General features: G+C 35.5%; 1 protein-coding gene across 1 annotated transcript; it reads right to left on the bottom strand.

The window, feature by feature from the left end:
* Window positions 1–3,765: 3,765 nt before the first annotated feature.
* EMB1895 (ARM repeat superfamily protein) lies at window positions 3,766–12,770 on the bottom strand. The gene is made up of 9 exons (XM_090008804.1): window positions 12,650–12,770; window positions 12,117–12,562; window positions 11,512–11,697; window positions 9,674–9,781; window positions 9,401–9,431; window positions 8,530–8,606; window positions 8,239–8,442; window positions 5,990–8,085; window positions 3,766–4,324 (listed from the first exon to the last, which is right to left on the bottom strand). The coding sequence occupies exons 1-9, from the start codon at window positions 12,723–12,725 to the stop codon at window positions 3,766–3,768; spliced, it is 3,783 nt and encodes a 1,260-aa protein (XP_089864930.1). The 5' UTR covers window positions 12,726–12,770.
* Between the last annotated feature and the right edge of the window lie 12,241 nt (window positions 12,771–25,011).

Here is a 25,011-nt window from a genome sequence, read left to right as displayed (position 1 = left end):
CAGAAAAGGTTGATTGAGAGGAAAGACTCGGGAACTAATTAGGGTTTCTTCTTCTCCTTCATTCTTTCCCCATCAAACAAAGGACATTTGTTGAACTTGGAACAAAAAGAACAGAACCAACAAAACCAATGCTCTGTTTCATTTTTTTTGTTCATTTCGTCCAACCCTGGACAAGGGATCAAACATACTAGGGTACAGCAAGATAGCTTTAGGGACCAACAACAGATGGTGGGTGATGAGGTGCAACAGAACACCAAAAGTATTGGGTCACATTGCACCGGCAAACTTAGAAATGCTATACTTTGTTCACGGTGGACCCCCAATGATAGCCTCAACTCATCTCTTATGCCGCCTGGGCCAATCACATGGCAACAAATGTGTTTGTGGGGCCCATGAAATGCCACGTGAGGACATATATAAAAGAACTAACGAGTGACTCGCGCGAACATCTGATCCCAATCAAGACTCGATTCCCTCCCTTCCCATGCTGTGGGACCCACAGTAGCATGCATTCCATTTCAATGGAACTCGAAGTTTGAAGAACTTAAAAGGATAGCGGTATATCCAAACACTACCGTAGGAACTCAAGAGTCCTCATTGATCAATATGCTGTGCAGGTTGAACATGCAGCTGGGGTTTTTAGAAATGAGAGCATTAGTATGATTGATATGATTCTTTCTTTTACTGCAGAGAAAATGACAGCATTTTCATGCAATTGGATGTATTTCAAAGAGTCCCTTTCAAAACTACAAGAGGCAAAGAAGACCCTGCGCACTTGTAAAGTTTTATGACACAGACCTACACGATCATACTCCCATGTTGAGGGGCCTTTGCAGTTGTTGTTTACCACTAGCCCAATTCAGCAACTGTTCTATATTCTCAGAGGAGCTGCAATCAACTATCAACTTGGTTGTAGTGCATTTGTTGTTTACTCCTAACAAAAAAGAAATACTCGAGAGAGAGAGAGAGAGAGAGAGAGAGAGAGAGAGAGAGGCGCGTGGGGATGCGATTCGGCCCTCATCACCCAGAGGAAAGCCCAATAAAATAATTAAAAAAAGCAAAATTGTTCCTTTGTCCTCCGCCTTTTTAAGCAACAAAAAGCCAAAGGTTCTGTCTTCTTTTTCTTTGATTAATCATGCCGAGATGCCTTTTAATTGTTATTTAATTAGAGGAGAATTTTGGTGAGCATTTGATGCCATTTGCTTTTCGATCGTTTCCAAAAGAAGGCTAATCGTGCTTTCTATTTCATCTTACACATAATGGCATTATAAAATTTCAATTGACAAAGTATGTTGGAGAATAAAAACCAACCTTCCAAAATGCAAGTTGATAAATTTCAGTGTGGTGAAATCCAAAATAACAAGGTGAAAATGGAGGAAAAAGTTAATTGAATTCATTATGATAACTCTTGTACAAATACTAAAGATACAATGGCTGTTACAACAAGAGGATAAACATTAAACAATTCCTTGCCAATGGTCCAGGTAGGATTTTCTTCAAGTGCCCTAATTTTTGCTGCCATGGCATCTTGCCAATGTAGTTGTTACATAGATTGCAAGAAAGATTTTAGTTTGGACAAACGAAGAATGGTAACAAGAAAGACTTTGTAGGATGGTGAGAATTTGTTGTAGCTAAGGTATTGACTAAGTGGGTATCTTGTACCTTTCATTCTCTCTGCCATCTATCGGTTGGGAAACTCTGTGGCATGACATTCATAATCTTTGAGATATGTTGTAGTTTTTGTCCTATGGGATCGTTGAAGATGAGGATCGATGATGAGATTTTAAATGTCAGGATGAGTTTCAGTGGTGGTATAGGGATCGACATTGAGGTGACGATGGAGGGATCATCTTGCACTTCAAGAGATTGCTTTAATGAATTTTGTTTAACGTCACTAGGGACACCATTGTCACTTTTAATTTAAAACATGAGGATTTTAAATTGAGTATGTATCATGGCAAAAAAATATATAAAATATGAAATGTCTCGAATTTATACCTTATCAGGAATACCCATGTTGATCAACTAAAATCATTAACGATGGTCAAAAAGTAATGAGCTCCTGACAATGATGGAGTTTGATATCCCTTCATATATCAATTTGAATCAATTCAAAAGAGGTGTGTGTAAAAATGACTCCATTAGGGAATGGGAGCCGAACTTGCTTGGCGAGAGGACATACATGACCAAGTTTAAAAGATGAAAGAGGAACTAAAAGCAAAATCACCAACCACCTTTAGAAAATAAAGTTTGTTTTGCAGTTTACCCTTCCCAATCCTGTAAAATACATGAATCATGATTAAATATGGCAACACATTTTAGTTCTCCCATCAGTTTTGGGATAGAGATAAGATTATATTTGAAGTTGGGAATACAAAGCATGTTAGATATTTTAATTTAGCTAGACAAGAAAATGTTCCCTACATGGTGATCCGCCTGATCTTTAGATAGTTTAATGGGAAGGCAATTTGCATGTTTGGGGTTTATCAAGCTAGAAAAAGAATGGGTTGTGTGATCTGTGTTGCCGGTATTCATAATCCATTCTTGATAGGTGAAAATGGAAGCACAAGAAGATGGAAATACCTGTTGGGTGTTATGGTTATGTTTTACCTTTGGCAATAAATCCGAGTAATTGCTGACATTGCTCATGTATAAACTGGGGATCGACTGCTTTCTCTTTGTTATTAACAACAACATTAGCATTCGAGTTTGTGGCATTGAAATCGGATTTTAAGCAACTAGCCTTAGCAAGGAAGCCATGAAGGAAGTTGCACTTAGCCTTGGTGTGACCCATCTTACCGCAATGGTCGCAACGAGGATGAATGTGTCATTGGCCTTGTTGATTTTTAGAAATAGCTTGTGGGATTCAAACAAGGAAAACTGTTTAAGCTGGCTTCTAAGTCTGAATTTTTCAATCAAAGCAGTATGGAATGTGATTCGGTTTTGCCATCAGAAGCTCCTGATTATGTAGCTTATATGGACCAAACTCTATCACCCCCGTGTTGTTTTAACTCTCAGATGTGCTGTTGAAAACAGACTGATGATACAAGTTCATTTGCAAAAGCTGAGGCATCATCTTCCCAATAGATGCTCCCTATGTGCTGCGAACAGTGAAGGTGTCAACCACATGTTCATAAGGTGCAAGTTAAGCAGAAGAATGTGGTCTCAAGTGGTAGAGATGTTTGGAATCAGATGGTCCCCTACTGGTAATATCAGATATTGTCTCGTGTCATGGTGCAACGTCAAAATAGTTGACAAATGTGAAAAGTGGTGCTGGGGAAGGATTTTTCATATCCTGGCCTGGTTCACATAGATCTATCGAAATCAGGTCATCTTCAATAACAAAGCACCTAGTATGGTGAGTTATCAAAAGGAAGGAAGACTTACTATGAGATAATAAGTTTTGCATGTGCTTCACAATTCTACCAGTCCCACTCCTTCTCGGTGGCGCAGACTATCAACATGGCTCCCACATAGGCTGGGTTAGTTACAAGTCAATTGTTGTGAATTATATCACAACCAATGGCATTTTGGATTCTGTCAGGGATATGGTTGGATCCTTTTGACTGAATGTTTCTCCATAAAAGCCTCTCTAAAGTGGTGTGGATGGATACATTTTCTTGAGAGGCTGAACCCAAACTCTAATATCAACATAAATTCAAACAGAGTGGATATAGTATCCACTCTGTCAACCTTATTGAGGGACGACAAAAATCAGGTACCGTGTTGGACCAACTGCGAAACACTTTGTATAAATTAATTAGATCAGAATGAAACAAGATTTTCTGAGCACCGCCTCTTGATGGTAAAGACTGGCCCAGAATTTAGAGGCAATAGACTCCAGCAACGATCATCACTATCAATACAACAACTGTGCCAAACACATTGATAGGTACCCTCCGGAAACGCAGAAACATCAAGCATGCATGTTGAGAAAACCTGCATGTTCTCATTTGGCCGTAAACTTGTGAAAGACTTCGCAAGGCCTGATCTTTCAAACCCTTCATCAGTTTCAGCTGTCCTGCCAGAAGCCTCCCTCCTCATATACATCAGTAATTCTTCGTTCAGGTTCAACATTTCTTTGGTCTTCCATGCTCGAAAACCTACACCCACTTGTTTCATATCTTCACCATCCACCAGATTGTCGGATGGTCGAGCTGCAATAATGCAGTACATCTTGAGAAGTCTAGCTTGTTGCTTCACTGGTACATTTTTCACTTGGATACAGAAATTCAGTGAAAGCCAACAGCCTTGAACAATAGACAGCTCACCACCAACCTTGCTTAATGAATTTGAAAAAAAGATTTCGGCTCCAATACAAGGCCTAGAACACAGTCCAAAGACTCCAAACTGGATCTCATTAGTAAAGTGACTTTGTAGTTCATCAAGAAACAAGTCTTGAATGCCCAAAGAAAAAAAAATGGCAGTTTGCATTGTACATGATGTTAAAACAAACGAATTACCCTAAATTGCTAAGAGTTCTCAGAATACATCACATTAAAACAAATACGCATGCGTAAGCAAAAGAATAACCTGATGAAAGTTCTCAGTATAACAAAAGTAGCTACACTAAACAGATCAAACGAAGTTCTTGGTATACATGATGTGAAACAAAGAGTGTCATGGAGCTAGGTAGCACCAGGTAGCTCTCTCTCTCCACGTAACATTGCTTGCTTCAGCATTATGCTTAAGATGAAATTGCATAACATAGTGATAATCAACCACAAACAACAGAAGAATGCATCAAATTAACAAGCTTAAACATGGAAAGTGGCAACTCAATGCATTTCGGATATGGTTATTTGAAATTTCCAGAATAAGTGATTGCTTAGTACCTAGAAACTACCAAGAATTTCTTCAGCAGTTATTTAGAAAGCAAATTATTTAAACAGTTTTGGTACATGTAGCAGTTGGGGGACAGCTCATGGTACAGACATCACACTGAACATGACAACATTGTGGTATCATATATCTGCAAGGTGCTATCATTTTCCCATTTATCAACACTCTAAATTCTAGGTTATCAGGCTCAAAATAAATGACCATTCCCACCAGAAACAGTGGGAGTTAATGCTTATGTTGTACAAGGGCTTGAATTATTTATAATAGATCAGATTCCCCGAGTATAGAATGATCAAATTTATTTAATATTGTTCTACCTCAAAACACCCATCTGGAATTGAATGAGAGTCTGACATTAATCTAGACAGCCTCCAAAGGTCACCACTGAATATATCACCATATCGGCATATTGCATACAACTATAGTTTTTCTCTGCTTTTCAATATCAACTGCAAAGACATTATTAACAGAAAAAGCATTTTCCAGACTTGTTGCAGATAGATGAGCAGAGATAACAGCTAAAGAAAACAAAACTCATTATAGTCAACAAGTGACTCGTCCGAGTCTCGTGGAAAACATGGTCATTCAATTTTTTGACCAAGTAAATGGACAAGTGAACCGAACCACCGAGTTGACTCAACATTGCTCTCTACACACACACACACACACACACACACACACACACATATATATATATATATATATATATATATATATATATATATATATATATATATATATATATATATATATATATATATATATATATATGGAGCCATGCTCAGCATTCTAAATGATTCATCCGCAAGAAATGCACAGGACCAGACTTTAGAGGATACAAGTTACTTATCCTGAATAAAATTGGAAAAGAAAAAGAAGCCCTCTTCTAGGAACAGATAGAGACACTCTAGTACGCTTTCTTGAACTCATCAAATGGTTTTAAGTTTTCAAGTACTTGACAACGATGACACCAGAATATGTGCATAATATACAAGCTGCATAGACACACAAGAAGCACTCAAATATTTCAGGAAGAAATGACATGTAGGGAAAGTCCTCATATTCCATGCTTCAAAATTAAAACTTCAACATCCAAAAAGATTCAAATAAATCATTTGACAATTACAATGTTATAAATCTGAGGTACCTTGTCCGGAAGAAAAAGCCAGGGATATGGAAAGGTAGACAAATCCATTTTCCCATTACTTCTGACAAATGCTCCAATCCAGTCTTGACTAAACACCCTCTGTCAGTGCTACTCTCTGCCCCATCTGCATCTTTTTGTAACCTAAGCACCCGTAATATGGCAAACCTACACATTTTCAATGAAAATCTCTCCACATAGCCATAGCCACATATTTGTGTTCTAGACAGAGAGGATAGATCCCCAAAAGTTCTTGAGAACAGCTGCAGCTCTTTGCTGATCTCCGTGTCTGCGCACCACAAACGCTCAGCTAAATCTTGTACCAGCATGGCATGGGACCATTTTCTTGAATTCATTGAACTGGTTATGTCATGTTCACAAACTGGTAGCTTTGGGAAGAAAACAACAAAGGCAGCACAAAAGGCCAGCAATGAACAATTTAGTGCAAGAACTGAGATATATCTAAAGCTTTTGAAATCGATGCCCATGAAAGACATGGCTAGAAGATCAAACTCTTTAGCTAAAGATCTCAGCTGAGATGATATCCGAGCAAACTGATATTCCAGGGAATCCACATTTTGTGCATTGCAGAGGCTCACTCCGATGCTCTTTTCAGCTTGGCCTCTATTTTGATTGCTGCTTTTGCTGTAAGTGAAAAGTTTCAACAGCCCTAGGATATCTTCCACAGCTTCAAGGACTTTAGCTCTTAGATTTAAAAACCACCTCTGAAAATAAAAGGTAAGTTCTAAAGTAGCAGCAGTGGCCAGTATTTCCTCCGCAAGACAAATTTTTTTGTGCACTTCTGCAACTTTAATTCCAAATTCTTGTAGACTAGGAATCTTGGAACAAAACTTGGTGGCTTCCACTACAAAACTTCCGCTGAATTTTCCACCATTGTCATTTATCTTTACCCAATCAAGAAATCGGACACTTTCTTCACCAAAATAGAGACTGTGGATCTCCTTCTCAGCACTGGCAAAATATGAAACTGTTCTCAACCAGCAATGACAAGAATCTGAATGCACTCCACCAAGTAACTGGCTGAATATAAACGAAGCTGCAAACCATGCACCCTGAGTAGCAGCATATTTGCCAATCTTGTAGGCTATCCAAAATCTCTTATTAGTTACCATTCTCTTAGCAAAAATCAAAGTCCAGTATTCATGTTTAATCCAAAAAGCGTCATGATAGCTTTTCATTTTATCATCATCATCAGTTTCTTTCACACCATCCCCATTAAAGGGGAGGCTTTTTCTTTCCAAGCAATTGAGCATTAGGTGAGAATGCAATAAAAGTGAAAAGGTCATGCACATGCCAACATTATCACTGAGAAGGTTACTTTGCCACAAACATTCCACGAGCAAGCTAACAATATTGCAAACTTTGGCATCAACTGCATCAGCTGCATCTAGAAAATCAAGACATGCACAAGAAAATCTGCATAGGGAAAACAACAGCACTGGAACTAAGGAAACTAATGCCCTCCCTTCAATTACATGGGGATGACAACTAGACAATTGAGAATTTTCTTGATGATTATAATCTTTACCAACTACTTCAGGATTAACAGCACATTCACCATTTAATTTTCCTTGAATGTTAACCAAGACTTCAACCAGGCCTTTGACTCTGCCAAGAGCTATGACAGAGACCAGAGGATACTCCCTAGCAAGAATCACAACAAGCCCAAGTAAGTTTTGGCACTCTTGCACCAGATCACAAGGGGAATCTGCCTTTGCCACTGATACATCAGCAAGTTCTCCAGACTTGATCTCAGCCAACTTCTCATAAAGCAAACTAATTTGATCCATTATAAAAAGTGTCAAACGGCACGGGAGAGTCTGGGGGTCATTTTCGTCGAAGATAGGGCCACAATGTAGTGGGTTAGATTGATGAACCTTGGTCATGACCAAGCATTCTTCAAGACAGTCACACCAATTTCCTTGACCCATCTTCTTAAGGTTGCAAGCTATATCCACTAGAAGATGAAGAGCCACATGCTGCACTTGTGGAGGATGAGAATGAGCAGCATTTTCGACCACCCTTATCAAATCAACCATTGTAGACCTATCCAGGTAAGGTAGAGAATAGCAGCAAATCTGTCAAATGGCATTAAAACCTATATGGTCACATGAAAGGAAGGATATGCATTCACTATTTCATATGTATGTGTATGTATCTCTCCATACACACACTCGTGTGTGTGTGTGTGTGTGTGTGAGAGAGAGAGAGAGAAGGCAAAAGGCAATAACCTTGCACAAAATTCTCAAGGCCTCATATTGCAAGTTCAGTGGAATGTTGGCATTCTCTATATGACTGAGAAAAGCTCTAAGAACATTCCCAAGAACAGGAATGCATGAAATTGCATTTGGTGAAAGCAGCCCAAAACATCTCAATGCTGTCAAATGTGAATTGGAAAGTGGATCAACGCTTAGAAATGACAGGAGCAAGTCTACCTGAAACCAGAGAAAAGAAGAACAGCAGTATGAACTATATAGTTCTAGAAAAAGATTTTGATAGTGTCTCTTGGCAACACAAAATACCAAAAAGCAAATCCCAAGATTGCTCAAGACAGCAGCACATTCTTGCTGGCACATGAAGGTTTTTCTATCAGCCAGTACTGCCAGTACGCATATGTTGTACAGTTAAAGCAACCGATGCAACTATTAACACTGTTTTCTTTAAATATACCATGTAAGTACAAAGTAGATGCATGGGACACCATTTATGTGATCGGTGCCACCTCATATCCAGCTACCTTATTTTTCTTTAAAAGAAAATTCTTTTAACCACAGATAGCTTAGCAAGTAGAAAGAAAGACCAGTTTATCATAGTTACATAGCATGAATAACAAAAGACAGAAAATACCATGATAGCTTATTGCTTAACATATACGAGGACTTGAACACCAACTATAGAGTTGTAAAACAAAAACAAAATTCAGAAAAGCTACTAGGAGAGCTCTTGCACAGGATACTTTGTTTGCTATAACCTACCTCATACCACACAAGTATACCATCCTCATGTAACATAGCCTCAAAGATTCTTAGTCATTTGCAATCATCCTATAGCCTACACAAAATCTTCCAAGTTTCCCAATTCTTCACAAACTTCATGTCCCAATTCTATGCCATGTCACAAGTATGAGCCAGTTAATCTTAAAAAGACTAAAGCAAGCCAGTCCAAGTCCCTGCAAAGTCTCTACTTGAAGCAACGCAGGTACTAAATCAAGTCATTAGCTATTCATACTTTAATTCATAAGCTACTGATAGACTTCACACATTTTTTGGAAGCATAAAAAGATAACAAATATAAAAAAGTTAAAGTCCTCGATTTTCATATATGATCTCAAAAGAAACTGCATGTCAATGATCCTAAAATTTCCTAGTCAATCACATACTAACATATGTGTACCTTCCACCAGGTAAGACACAGAAGAACCAATCTTAAATCCAGTTGAAAAGCAATATAAAAATGTATACACTAAGAATGGAATATGCATCCTCATCATCACTGCGCCATAATATTACAGAAGAAACTAAGCAAATTGAGATCCTTACAGCAGTGATTTTCTTAGATGAAAAAGGCACTATAACCATTTATGCAGTATAAATATTTAAACCATTACAAGACAACCATTCCCTAGTCATATTAGTGCCTAAATAGTGCATCACACTGAATACCCACCTGATCAGAAATAAGAACTGATGACTTGGAAGCAAGTTTTGAAAGTGATAACAGCATTTCAGCCTCAATGTCCGCATTTTGAGAGTCCATGATCAACTTCTTACAAGTCTACAAGAGCATGATAAAAAAATGTTTTATGGATTGGACAAACAACTGAGGCATGAACGTGGTATTCATACCTCATACTGAAAACTTCATAACATGTACAAGATAGGTTCTGCAACAAAACCCAATCATGTAATGTGAACAATATATAGCATGTTGTCTGATATCTTGTCAACCAAATAGAATTGCACAAAGCTCAAGCAGATCAAATACAATTAAACACAATAGGTCACCATAGTGGATGCAGTTGGCTTTGCTCACACTATTCCAGAACTTTATGGCATGTAAAACTGGAGACAAACCCCTATCTAATGAACAAAATCAACATGGGCATCTTGTTGCTTCATAATTTAGAGATACCAAAGCCTAGCTATAGAAGAGTGCAACACGGCAAAGTACGAACATTATGGAAGAAAAGTCACAAGAAAAATGTGGTCAGAGTCCTTTGTCATTGTTCAAAAACACACTAAGCTAGAGAGTGGACACAGTTTCAATGGGGGTAAGCTAATCAATCGATTCAGAACATAGATTTCCATTATATACTGCAACCAATTGGTTATTGACGTTTAGAATTCAAGCAGATGCCAGTTTCAAAAAAAAAAATCTGTGTTGTACCACAAGTGGCCACTATGCCACCAGAAACATGAAAGAGAAGCAATCCTCTTCCACATCATGATGTTTCCATAGGGTCATCCCCACAGTTTTTGGTATGCATGGGAAGACGAATATTTGCTCTTTCAGACTACTGCATGATAATTAGCTGTCTGTGAACTAAACAATTCTCCAAATATCAAATTCAAAAGCATCTACAAATATGTACCCAGTCCTATGTCACATAGGTGCGGGTGCGGGTGCGGGTGCGGGTGCGGATGCGGCACTTTAAAAAAACTTGGGTGCGGGGAGGATATATATATATATATATATATTAACACTAACAGTTTTAAGTTAACACTACATGTATTTGTGTGCATTTATGTATTTATATATATAATATAGATAAAAATGAACTTGATTAGGGTTAACTGAATCTACTTTTGGATAGAAATGGACCTCAGTGTGGTTGACTTCACCTAACACAAAGGAAGCTGTGTCCAAGTGTCGCACCCGCCTGGGTGCGGGTGCAACGCGGGTGCGGTGCCCTGTTAGAAGAGTCCGTGTGACATAGATCCAGTCACTATACAGTTTAACCTCACAGTATTGAAACGTTAAGGTTCAGATGCCCAAGGGACAGACAATAATGGCTAGCCTGGGGATGAACATTGAGCTCCCATTATTTCCATGACAACTATCCTCAATTCTAAGTCATATAATTTCATCATGGTATAATTTCTTAGACAGGCTAAATGTAACCACATCAAAGAAACAAAAAAGACAAATAGGATAGGATAGAAGAGAGCTGAAGAAAAATGATTGAATACAATATATTTTCTTTCACAGGTCAGAGTGTCGTTGGTTGTACAGAAGCAAAGAACATAGCATAACATTCTAAAGTTTCCACAAGGATCAAAAGTACAATAAAATAAGGTAATGGAAATTGTCTTCCATTCATTCTCTAGTCATGGTTTTTCTGGAATATACTCCCTTACTGCACATCAAGATTCATTAAGCCCTAAACTGCAAACGTTTAAACTACTTGTTGAAATAGAATTCTAAAAACAGAAACCCACTCCTTCAACCTATATGGAGATTAATTCAGCATGCCTTTATGTCCAAGAGACCCGTCTTCTACTAACCTTATAAGCTCTGCAAACAATCGCATATGAACTTCCCATTTTAGCAAAAACATGTGTCACTACTCTCTTAACGGCATAAGATGCTCTCTTTGAAGCTAACAAGCTGATCAGCACCTCCAGAACAACACATGCGAAGCACTCAGACAATTCACAAAAGCAACCAGCAGCAAACAATGAAGCCTTTAACTGCATATGAAAAAGGAAAGATGAACAATATAGTTCTATACTGACTGTACAATCATAGATACTCGCAAGTAATTAATAGTATCATATACCAATCAATAAGATAGCATAATAAGGCAAATATTCGAGTTTTCTCCGTGCATGTTTTCAGATGGAGAGAACATGCTTTTATCCGCAGACCAAAACAGATATATCCAGTGCGTTGCACATACTGAGTTCAGAGGCCTGACTCAACTCAACTTGACAATGTTCCGAGCCCCAAACTGCTAGCAACATGCGGATTGGGCCAGTTGAATTCAACGGATTTGGAAATTGGGTCGACAACTTTTTATACATACAAAGCTTCAGGAAAGACACTAAAGCCAATTCAATTCGAAAATCATCATCACATCCAATGCAGCGGGAATGGCTACTGACCTAACCTCCATTACGTGCTGAGATTCCATAAGGGTCGATACTACCATGTAACGTATCTCCGCACTATCCTTCCCAAAGTCCGCCAAACAACCGATCACTTGCAAAGCCAAAGCTCTCGACTCGACGTCGCCCTTGTCAAAAACAACCTTAATCCTTCTTAGCACCTCCATATAGTTGGGCACCCTTTGCTTCGCCAGAATACCATCATACCGCAATCCCGTCCTCCTTCGGGACCTCATCTCCATAAGAAAAACCTTCAAAACACACACTCTAATCTCCTTATCACCGGACATGAACGCGTCCGCGAGCCGAAGAACAATCCTATTTGCAAAGGCTCTGTCTTCCCCGAGCACCAACCCAAACATATCCGCCATAGACGCCGTGATATTCGACTCTCGGCTCCATCTCACAATCCTTGGCCCCATTTTCAGGATCGCCTCGACAGAACGCCCTGAAACAGCAGAAGTAAAGACTAAGGAAATTATCAAACAGAGAGAGAGGGAGGGAGTTGCTGCAGAAACTCGGAGAAGTAGCAAACCTGGTTTGTTCGACCGGAGGCCTTTATCGAGCTCGATGCTCCATTCCATCGCTTGGGCTGCGGGGATCGGTTCCATCGGATCGACCCTTTCCCACTCAGACACGGAGAAATTTACCGCAGAAATTGGGATTACTACACGCAGCCCTAGGTTTTGGGAATTGCAGGGAAGGAAGCCACCGAACTTGTTAGGGTTTATGTGGCACTTTTCTTCGAGGGAAGGACGGAGAGTATTGAGTATAGTTAATGGGATCAGGGATGAACACGAGTGTAAAAGCTCGGCTATTTTGCGAAAGCCAAAACGAAAACCCAAATCCTAGTTCAACAGAGTCAAAAGGGCAGATGGGTCGAGTTGGATCCGAAATACCTTTTAAGTGAACCCAGCCTTGTCGAGCTTGATCAGTCGATCAAGATCGGCTTGTTTGCTCATTCCAGCCTCAGACCAATGTACAAGCTCGGCTCTTTCACAGTACAGACGAGCTATGAGCCGAGCCGAGCCGAGCCGAGCCGAGCCTGAGTGGCTCGGTTAGTTGTTCACTTCTATAGTGGATTTCCAACTAGACTCGCAGTGGTGTTTGGGTAGAGTACGGGTCACATCCATCCTACATTCAATCCTAATCATCTAATCAATGGCTGTCCACATTTTCACCTAGACATGGAATGATGCTAGTTGTGCAGATGTTTCAGCAGAGAGGGTGAGATCCACATCAGATGGAACCCATCCTACGTCGTTTTCATGAATATTGCCATGGAACCACTTTGGCAGGGTTTTGGATCAGTTATATCGTTTGCAACATTTGCCACTGACGGATCTCTCAAAATTCTTTTGAACAGGGGAAAACTGACTTTTGACATTAAAAGTTCAAGCCTTTATGGTTGTTTGGCCAACCATTACATTTGGGCCTCTTAAAGACTCATTATGGTGGTTAAGGCCTATATAACTTCTCACATTTCTCTCATCTCATTCTCAGCTTTCTCCTCTCCTCTCTCTCTCTTAAGTGCTTTTTTTTTGGGGGTTTTGAGATTCTAGTTGGGATCATAGTGACAAATATCGTGAGATTTATGAAAATTTCACGAGATTTATGAAAATATCGTGATAATATCATGAGAAATTGCCTGAAGGTTTAAAATGGTAATTTCTTGCAAGATTTTTAAAATATCACGAGATTTATGAAAAAACATAAATACCACGATTTAAACGCAATATTTACGTTTGAAACAGCTATTTATCATGAAAAAAATTGTGTATTTTTATTTTTAAATAATGTTTATTAATATTTTCTTATAAAAATAAATTTTAAATTTTTTAAATTTAATTTTTTATTGCCGAGATTTTATCGAAAAAAATACAAGATTTATGAAAATTTTTCAATTTCTCGTGAGTTTTTGAAAAATGAGAAATTGTCGTTTAAAATGTTTGTCACTATGGTTTGGATCTCTATCCAGGATTCAAATTCAATTGTACTTCAGATTCCTATCAAGGATCCAAATCTCATTGTTATTTGAATTTGTATCCAAAATCCAAATGTAGTTGTTGATCATACTCATATCCAATTATTGTTTGGATTCTGATCCAGTTGTTGTTTAAATCCAGATATGCTTGTATTTTAAATCCATACTCATATCTAAACTCAGAATTCATATCCAACTCGAGCATAAATTTTCCTATCCTAAACAAGAGGTTGTTCAAGGTGGTTCGTGTCGAAGTTACCGATCTCACCCAGTGCAAGTCATAGATCAATTTTTTATGAGTAGGTGAAAGCTTGGTTGTATCCTTAAACCATAGTTGCATGAGTACATATTGCACCGAGAACTTGATCCTAAGTGGGGCAACTATCGCTTGACCTGCAGAAATTTCAACAATTTTCAAACAATAGTCCTGCACATGGCGACTATAAAAGTTGAAAACCAAGCGTTGCGTAAGTTGTCTTAGTTCGATGGCACTAATTTCAAATGATAGCAACACAAGATGCTTTATTGAGTCCCAATATGGCAAAACACACAAGAGGGGGTGAATTAGGTTTTAAAATTATTTTGCTTTTCATACAAGCAAATATAAGTAAATCAAAGAAATCGATGTGAAAGCAAAATAAATAAGCAAACCACAACACAAGGTTTACAATGGTTCGGCCAAACCCGGCCAACATCCTCTTTGCACTCTTGCTCAATCCACTAAACCTCTAGCTTCACGGTGCAATAAACTAAATCTCCTAGCTTTACGATGCTAGGAACCAATAACAACGGTTTCACACTGCATGTGAAACTCAACCGTGATCTCTACCGGCTCACTGTAACAACTCAAGAATTACGAATACAAATGGATGAATACAACCACTCTTTTACACCATACAAATGTGAGCACAGTTATGTGCAAGGGTGAGTGAAACCCAACACAAAAAAACCCCAAATAATCCCAACACTAAGCAAATAAATCAATAAAGATAGATTATTAGAATGCTTTGTAACACTTTAGAGTTTTGATCTTAAAGAACTTGATGATTTAATTTGTTTTCGCATATTTAATAGTGTTGGAATACTTTTACCTCTTCAGTAAATACTTGAGAATGATATTTATATGTTGGAAGAATTGCTAGGCACACAAAACAAGAATTTCAAACGGATTTATGACCATTAGAATCACATGTTGCTCTTACGTATCAATATTTAACTTCTTGTGTCGACATATATTCCTCGAGTGTCAACATGTCATCATCCATGTCAACACTTCATTCATATTTTCAACTTTGTTCAAAGTTCCTTTCTTCATCATATGTCGGCATTCATATCTAGGGGTCGATATTTCACTTTTGATTGCTAGAGGAGTCGACACTTGCTTCACGGATGTCGATGCTTCTGTGCTAAGTGGACATTCAAGCATTTGGTTGTTGGAGGTAGACAAGTCATTCAAGGATGTTGACACTTCAATCTCAAGAGTCGATACTTCTTGTTTTCTTTATGAGTCGACACTTCATCTTTGAGGGTCGACACTTTAAACTCAGTTCAAAATAGACATGGATTCGATTTGTCACGAATCGACATGTCTTTCATGTAAGTCAACACATATTTCTTTTAAACTTGATATTATTTTGAACTTTTGTTTCTTGGTGCTTCATTGGTTGTCATGTGCTTTCCACGGGTTGACACTTAATTGGTTAAACTCTTTGCATTTTTACTTAAACACCTCATTTCAAAGTGTGATATTTTTTGCACTTCTTAAAGGAATTTTTGATATTGAAATATGAATGTTTCTTGCACTTAATGTCAGTTAAAATCGTTGTACACTTAAGGTTTAGCCATTAGTCCTTTCGAGAGCTTTGTTATCATAGAAATTAATCTAGGAGTTTAACAATCTCCTCATTTTTTATAATGACAAGACTATCTCAAAATCAATGCAAAAACAAAGTATGCACAACCAAATTTGTATGGTTCAAACATTTTAGAGTTCAAATTTGATTCAAATATGGTATTTCAAATTCTAACTTTTACACTTATGCTCATTGCATCACTTCATTTTAAATATTGTACATTGTTAACAAGATTTCATTCATGTACATAACAATGGATATAACATCCATATTTTTAACAAAACTTTCTCAAATCTCGTCAAGTATAATTTTTGCATATATCATACATTTTTTTTTGCATTACACTTCACATACACATGCATTTATTTTCTTCTCATATACATACATTTTCTCCCCCTTTTTTATAGCATAAAAAAGGATTTTATCAAATCATTTAAAATAATGTAAGCATATAAAAAAATGATCATTTAGAAGAAAGCGATATAATGACATCAATAACATTCCATCATATAGTTCATATGAAACATTTAAGCATAAGATGAAAATAAAAACATACATTCATTATAGTTGAGTCATGAGATCTGTCCAAAATGTACATTCACTTAACACTTAGCTAGCCTAATTAGCCAAAATAGTGACTTGTAACACATGATATTCACAAAATTGCTATATTACACAACAGTAACATTCTAAGACTATTTCGGATCTTGAAGCTAAAGACTGATGCAGTACATGGTATCTCTTGCTAAAAAGCTCTTATTTTCTGTTGAAAAGCATCTTGCCGACTACTCAAGTTAGACATCTCAGTCTAATGGACTTGATATCTTAAGAGATATCATGTAGACAGTCGGTTTCATGCTCCCCCTTAGCTTGTGTTGCACCTGAAGAAGATGCATGACATGCATCTGAAAATGTGATATTTGTATTTAAGCAAAATTTATGAAAAAGTCATTTTAGAGTATTGAAAGAACTTCTAATTATTATATTTAATACACAGTGATGTATGTGATTTGAAAAATACTCCAACTCGTGGGGGTAACAATTATTTTATAACATTTATTGATGATTTTATAAAATATGCTTATGTCTATCTTAAGAAAATAAAAGATGAATCATTTGAAATTTAAAAAATTTTAAACCTAGGTTGAAAACTTTCATGATTACAAATCTTTTAGATCTGATAAAGATGGTGAATATCTTTCAAATGAGTTCATTGAATTTTGTAAAATTCATAAAATATATAAACAAAATAATGGTCCATATACTCCTTAATATAATGGTGTAACTGAACGTAAAAATAAGACTCTAATTGACAAGGTTAATTCAATGCTTATTAGTTTTGGTATAGATTATAATCTATGGGGTGATGCATTGCATAGTTCATGTTATATTCTAAATAGAGTTTCATGTTCTAAGTCAGACATTATACCATATGAACTTTAAAAAAGGTAAAAAATCAAATTTAAATTATTTAAAAGTTTGGAGTTGTATTGCTTATGTAAAGCTTATTGAACCAAAATTAACCAACTTGGTCCAAAAACCATACTATATGTCTTCATTAGATATTCTAAGAATAGTAAGACATATAGATTTATAGATATTAAAATTAAAATGATTTTATAATTATCCAAGCCAAATTTAGAAAAGATTTAACTTTAAAATTACTTCAAGCTCCAAAAGCTATTGAAAATAATCTAAGGAAAAGAGCTTGTAAGCCTGAAAATCTTGAAATTTAAAAATACAAAATATCAATAAAACTAAAAAATTTGCTCCTGATTTTCATCTCTACATGATAGATAGAGACCTTGTTTTTTTTTTTAAGTTATGACCTTTCATGATGCTCCTTCTTGAAAAAAAATTATAAAGAGTGAATTAGATTCTATCATAGAAAATAAAACTTGAGTTTTGGTTGATTTACCCTTTGTTTTTAAATCTTTGGAATGCAAATGTATTTTCAAAAGAAAACTTAGAACTAATAGCTACATTAAAAAAACTTAAAGCTAGACTTGTAGTTAAAGGTTTCAAACAAAAACTAAAACTTGATTATTTTGTCACCTATACTCCGGCAAGTAGGAGTATATCTATTAGAAATATGGTTGCTCTGGCATCGATTTACAATTTTAAAATTCATTAAATGGATGTCAAAATTGTTTTTTTGAATTGTGTCTTAGAAGAAAAAATTTATATAGAACAACCAGAAGGTTATATAACACTAGGTCAAGAAAATAAACTTTTCAAATTGTTAAGGCTATTATATACTTTAAAATAATGACATAAGAAATTTGATAAAGTAATCATTTTATATGGTTTTAAAATTCATGACTTTGATAAATGCATATATAGCAAAGTAGAAAATAGTCATATTATAATTATTTCTCTATATGGATGATATATTAATCATGAGTAATAATATAGAATGCATAAATAATACTAAAAGTTTTCTTTCATCTAAATTTGACATGAAAGATATGAGTTTAGCTGGTGTTGTACTTAATATTAAATTGATTAGATATAAAAATAGTTATGCATTAACTCAATTTTACTACATTCAGAAAATATTAAGGAAATATAATCATTATGATTGTAAACGTGTTGTTATTCCGATTGATCCTAGTGTTAAGTTATCGATTAAAACTGAAAGTATATCCCAATTAGAGTATGCAAGTTTTATTGGCAGATTCATGCATGCTATTAATGGAACTAGACCTAACATAACTTTCAGCATAGGCAAGCCGAATCGATATAAAGGTAATCTAGGATAAGAGCATTGAGATGCAATATATCGAGTCATCAAGTACTTAAGAGAAACTCTAGAATATGAAATATTTTATAAAAGAGAACTCACTATACTTTAAAGGTACATTTATGCAAACTTGAATTCTGATTCCAATGAATCATTATAAATAAGTGATTAAATATTTATTCTTGAATCCGAAGCAATTGTTTGGAGATCCAAGAAGCAAACTGTGATAACTCATTCTATAATAGAGGCAAAATTGATAGTAGTAGCATCAATAACTATGAAAGTTGAGTGACGAAAGAATCTCTTAATGGAGATATCATTAGGAGATACATTGATAGTTATGCAGTGTTGTAGTCAAGCAACTATATACAAAGCAAAAAGTAATATTTATGGTGAAAAATATAAACATATCAGTCTAAAACACAATTATGTGAATAATTCACTTAAGCAAAGAGTAATCTCAATTGAATATGTGAAATCTTCCCATAACTTAGTGAATTCATTGATAATAGGACTTTCTTGAGATATTATATTTAAGACATCGAGGGGAATGAGGTTAAAGTCTATAAAAGCAATCACCATTGACAGAAATTCAACCATATGATAAGGGTCAAACCATGTCAAGTGGTTCAATGGGAAGAACAAGTCTCTGAATAATTGGATTGAGCACTTAATATTTTTTTATTTTTGACGTCCAACGCTCGAAACTTGTGTACGAAGGTTGAGTTTGAATTAAACTCTTAATAAGATACATAGGCTTTACGATTAAGGTGTTTTAAACAGGTCTATACCCTTGATGGACTTACCTACGTGAGTTTGAAGGTGGGGGTCATCTTCTATAAGGCTTAGACTTCATCTCTAGATCACTCATGAAATTAGGATATAACACATGATCTTTAATGTACAACTTCAATATATTGGTAGATACACTATGACCATCTGAAGTAAAAAAGTGTGTTACGGTGTTTAGAAGGTCAATTAGGATTCTCAATTCAAAGCTAATGCTACTGAGATCTCACACTGACTAAGACTAAGTAACACGAAAGTGGGGCTTCAAACCCAAAAGATACATTTACTTATGCATTGAATCTTCACAAACAACCTATGTAGTCATTTTCTACAGTTTTGATCCACGTGTGAGATTGTTGGATTTTGGCTCAAAAATGTCCCTAAGTTTTCACTCTAATTTTTTATTTTTCCTAAGTTTGTAGGTATTGGATTCCCTACAAAATTTTAGTATCATATTAAAGGATTTTGGGAAATCTCTTGTCCTTATATAAAGGGGTAATGCTTTAAAGGGAAAGGCCCTCAAGAGCATTAGATCTTGGGCTTTTGCATCACTTTATTGTTGGATCTTGGATCTTGATTTTGATTATTGATTCTTGACCCTTGACTTTTGACTTTTGGACTTTATACTTGGATCTTGGATCTTGGATCTTGGATCTTGGATCTTGGATCTTGGATCTTAGATCTTAGGCTTTGGGCTTGGTATTTAACTTATCTTTTTAGTACTTGGGACGAATTTAATTCCTAAGTTTAAAACTGACATTTGACCAAGGCTTAAAATTGTCATTGACTTTGCATTGATTTCTCTTCGGATCTTATCTGGATCTATTTAAACTATGCCCAATAGTTTTGCATGGGCATTAAAAGTTTGAAACATTCCATAGCTTCCCCTTATCCTTGGTTTGTTTGACCTTGACTCGATCAAGGTCGAATTTGACCTTGTCAGGGTTGTTTCTATCCAGTTTTGGTGCCTCTTTTTTCATAATGGTTTGGGCCCTTATGGCTGGCTCATTTATTTATGGCCATTTGGGTCTTTTAAAGACCCATTATGGCATTTATGGTGTCTAGGGGGTTGGTATAATGCTTGCAATTTTTCATAAAATTTTTGTTAATTTTTGTGAATATCTCTATATGTGATAATTTGATAATGATAATATATGTTATATAATGAACATAGATTAATCTTAAAATAGAATATAGAAAAAAATAGAATATATCTATCGACCCTAGTAGAAATCATTTTCAAAATGCATTTCTGAGAAAATAATTTTTTTAGAAAAAAGGTATTTAAGTTAGACGAATTGTGGTTTAGAAAAAATTCATATATATTTGAAAATAATTTGGGTTGCATTTAGAGTCATTTCATTTAAAACTTAAATTATAGTTTTGAAATAGTTGAAATCCAAAATAATAAATAAAGTTAATTAGAAAAATAATTAAAATAAAATAAAAAATTTAATTCAACTAAACTAAATAAAATGATAGAGGTCCATAGGTGGGTTGTCCCATCTTATATAGCATCTCCTTGTTGACTTAAACAAAAAAAATGAAGTTAAAGCTTTAAATTCAAAGGTTTTTAAAAGTTATAAAAAATCATATTTTTAACCCAAAAGTCAAAACTTGCCTAATTGCTAAGGAATGCCTCCCAAGAGAAGGGGGCATCCCATCCTAGACCTTTCTATGATGGAAGGGCTGAACATTTAGAAGGAAGAAAGGTGAAATTAGAAAAAAGAAAGAAAAAAAAAGGCTTAAAAAGGTCAAAGTTGTTTGCCAAGCAATCAACCCCTATGGGGTGTCAACCGACCCATATTAGCATATTTTATGTAGTATACAATATATACTATACATTATATATTATACATGAAACAAAACCAACCTAAGTCTAGTATAAAAAAAATAGTAAAGGAGAAAATAAAACTATAAAATGAAAAGAAAGGAAAGAGAATTTGAGATTAGATCAAGGGCTAAGATTAGCCCAGACCATGACCTAATCCTCTTAGGTTATAAAAAGGGAGGATGGGCTCACCCCCCCCCCCCCCTATTTGTCCTTTTTCTAATTGGTTTGTGTTTTCTCTCTCCCCTCCTTCTCCCTCTTGCTTCTTCTTTCTTTTCCTTTAGTTTTCTTGAGGTTTTTCTCTTGTGCAAACTAAGAGATGAATCTACATATATTGATGGAGTGGGCCGCTCATCTAGATGTAGCCACCATACGATACAGGTAGCCAGTTCGCTTGAAAGAATCATTTTTTCTGATCGAAAGGAGTGTTTTCATGCAAAAGGTAGGGGGTTGTATTCTCTACACGTAAATCCGAACTCGTAGTCACGAGTTTATTCCAATTTATAATAAAAAAAAAAGTTGTACCAAAGCTCCTATGTGTGGGATTTGTGTTGAATTTGTTGAAATTAAAATAGCGAGGGTTTTCAGAAGAAAACCTCTCTCAAAAATCATTTTTGTTAAAAATCATTTTTCATGGATTCGAATTATTATGTTGTAAAAAAGAAAAAGCTTTCAAAAAATCTGATTTGGATTAGTGAAGATGGGTTTAATCTGACTTTTTCAAGAAAAAATGGTTCATCCCCTAGAAAGAATGATCTACTTGAAAAAAAAGGAATAAATCTATGTATGACATGTGTTATAAGCTTTCAAAAACAAAAATCGTATTTGTATTAAGGTAGGATAAAAATTGATTGTTTCTTGCATAAATCTTAGTTAGAATTTGTGATATAATATTTTTATGTACATAAAATATTGTTTGTCATGTTTTTTGTTATTTTTATCATAAAAAAATTTGCATCTCTATGCTTGAATACCAAAATTATTTTAAGGAAGTAGTGTTCAGGAAGATGAATTGATTTTTCAGCCTAACGAGTGTGAAAATGGGATTTGTTTATGATGAATTAAGTAAAAGTCATATACTAATATTTTTGAGATTTTATTTGATGAGTTTATATGAAAAAAATAGAAGTATGAATTTGGGTGGCCTATTTATGCTCACCTAAATGCATATTGTCCACTAATATGTATTTTCAGTCTAACACTCGACTCGTAAATCATTCATATCTCTCTCATCCAGAGGAGTTTATATGAATGATTTGTTACTTTGGAAAGCTTACAAAATTTTACACAATCTATAAAATTTTGAGCTTTGTTCTCAGATTGAGCACTGAACTGTGATAGTCGGAATAAAAAAGTATAGGCATACACTAAACTACTCATATCTTCCTTATCAAAATGAATTTTTATGAACGATTTGCGGTATTAGAAAGCTGAAAGAATTATTTGTAACTTGTAAAAATTTTAGCTTTGTTTGACAATTTTGTGCTTTGCTATGATAGTTGTAATAGTCAGACATAATTGAGGTCTGATGGTTTCTGAACCAACTAAATATCTGGTTATCAAATAAGTGTGATCTCAATACAACTTTCGAGTATGTTTTTGCAAACTGGATCATGTTGCGTATCTAATGTCAAATAATTTTTATGCAGGGATTGAGTATTTATCATGGGTATAAATTGAGTGAAATTATGCATCGATTGAATGAAATATTTATGCTCGAATTGGCTTTGTCGCCATTTGCTTTTGAATTAAGCGAAATGAATATGTACTGAAAGTGAATATAGATGCTTAACTTGTATGACCACAACATGTTCATAAATGAATGCAAGGTTAAAAAAACACATTGACGCATAAGTAATGTCTCATATTTGTAGTATGTGCATCCATGAGCTCTGAAATGGTCGAATTATGTAAATATGGTTTAATTGAGTGTTGCATGGAATCAATGAAGTAAATGAGATTAAACGTGTAAAACTAAATACTGATGCTTACAAGAAGAGGGTAAGCGATACTATTATGTCTTTGTGGATACCATATTTAAGCACAGAAGGTTACTCCTTCCTAGTCACGGAGATAGGGGAATCCTTCATACTAGACTGCAACGTGGTGGAACATAATCTCATGAGTAAAGTTTGATGCATCGGAATGGTGGTGTTAGAAGTTTCTTCCACTCTTGTTGTCTCACTCTTGTTGTCTCTCACCTGACACTGATGAATGGTGCCCGATCAGGCCAAAGTCACAATCATTTGAAAACACTGGTTGTGCCATGACCTTGATTTAGGTTACTGCATGTGTTTGTACTCACATGGATATGAACTAAAATATAATATGAATATGCATTTAGCTAGGCATAACATACATCATTTAAAAAGAAAACTTAATTAAAAATGTTAAAGTCACTCATGCATACAATTCGAATTTGACAATGGTAAGTGCATGCATTGTTAACTATTCATGCATGTTTAAATGTTTCTGAATATATATCTACTTCTGATTGAAAGAAATATGCAAATATGATTGATTGAAAATCGTGTGGGCATTTTATTGTACTTGAGTTTAATGTATTGTTTGATATCAACGTGTGTGAGTGTTGAAATATACCCTTACTTGCTTGTTTTAATTTATGTGTATTAAATAGTTCTACCCTACTGAGGACTTAATTATCTGACTTTATTATTATTTAATGTTTTTAGGTAATGAATAGACGACCATGCGATGACGAAAGGTTGTGGTAGGGATTGAGCCAGGCCTTTCCCATTTTTGGACTTGTTTTAGATTGCGAGCATTTACAAGTGCTCAAAACTCTTATATTCATTTAATTTGAAAGGACTATATTATTATTTAATTTAAAGTGTAATAGACATTTAATTATTTATGGATGTTAAAATTTAAATTCAAAGTGTATTTGAAAATGATCTAATCGATATGTAATACGCCAAAGCTTTTATCCTGTTTGGATTTCTGCTATAATTCATAAAACATTTCAAAAAAAAAATTTACATGATCTTTCGGGATATAAATTTTGGAGTGTTACAGTTGGGGCATATATAAATCTCAGATCTCTCATCTCCCCTCTCACACGAATGCTCACCCTTTTCCTCTTCAAGATTTTTGCTCTCTCTCCTATTTTGGGGTTTTGAGATTCTAGTTTGAATCTCTATCCAAGATCAAAATTTAGTTGCAGTTTGGATCTCTATTCATGATCTATATCTGGTTGTTGTTCGAATCTCTATTCAGGATCCAGATTTGGTTGTTGATCAAACCCATATCAAGCTATTATTCGGATCTCGATCTACTTGTTGTTCGGATTCAGATTCGCTTATAATTTGAATTCATACGCATACCTGAACTCAAGATTCATATCCAACTCGAGCCTATTTTTTTCTATCCTACACAAGAGGTTGTTCAAGGTGGTTCGTGTCGAGGTTATCAATCTCACTCAATGAAAGGCGTGAATCGATTTTTCACGAGTAGGTGAAAGCTCGATTGTATTTTGAAAGTATAGTTGCATGAATACCTATTACACTGAGAACTTGATCCTAGGTGAGGCAACTATATGTTGATAGTGCATGTATACGCATGCCTCCGAGCATACTTGGTTCAAGCTCAGTTGTCTGACCCACTAAGTTAAGCAGAAATTCCAACAACATTATCTTCCCATGAGATGCAAAGGCACCATTTTTTTTAGATTGAAGAA

Source organism: Nuphar pumila, chromosome 1, assembly GCF_984573655.1.
Source record: "Nuphar pumila chromosome 1, dmNupPumi1.hap1.1, whole genome shotgun sequence".
Lineage (NCBI taxonomy): Eukaryota > Viridiplantae > Streptophyta > Magnoliopsida > Nymphaeales > Nymphaeaceae > Nuphar > Nuphar pumila.
Note: the sequence above shows the minus strand (reverse complement) of the source record. Positions and strands in the feature narration are given on the sequence as shown.

Coding starts and splice junctions, on each gene's coding strand:
- EMB1895 (XM_090008804.1), bottom strand. CDS start 12,725: ATGGAACCGATCCCCGCAGCCCAAGCGATGGAATGGAGCATCGAGCTC. Junction 8,607..9,400: donor TGTGTCTTACCTGGTGGAAG/GTACACATATGT, acceptor GCGTACTGGCAG/TACTGGCTGATAGAAAAACC. Junction 8,086..8,238: donor CCTTGAGAATTTTGTGCAAG/GTTATTGCCTTT, acceptor GCCATTTGACAG/ATTTGCTGCTATTCTCTACC.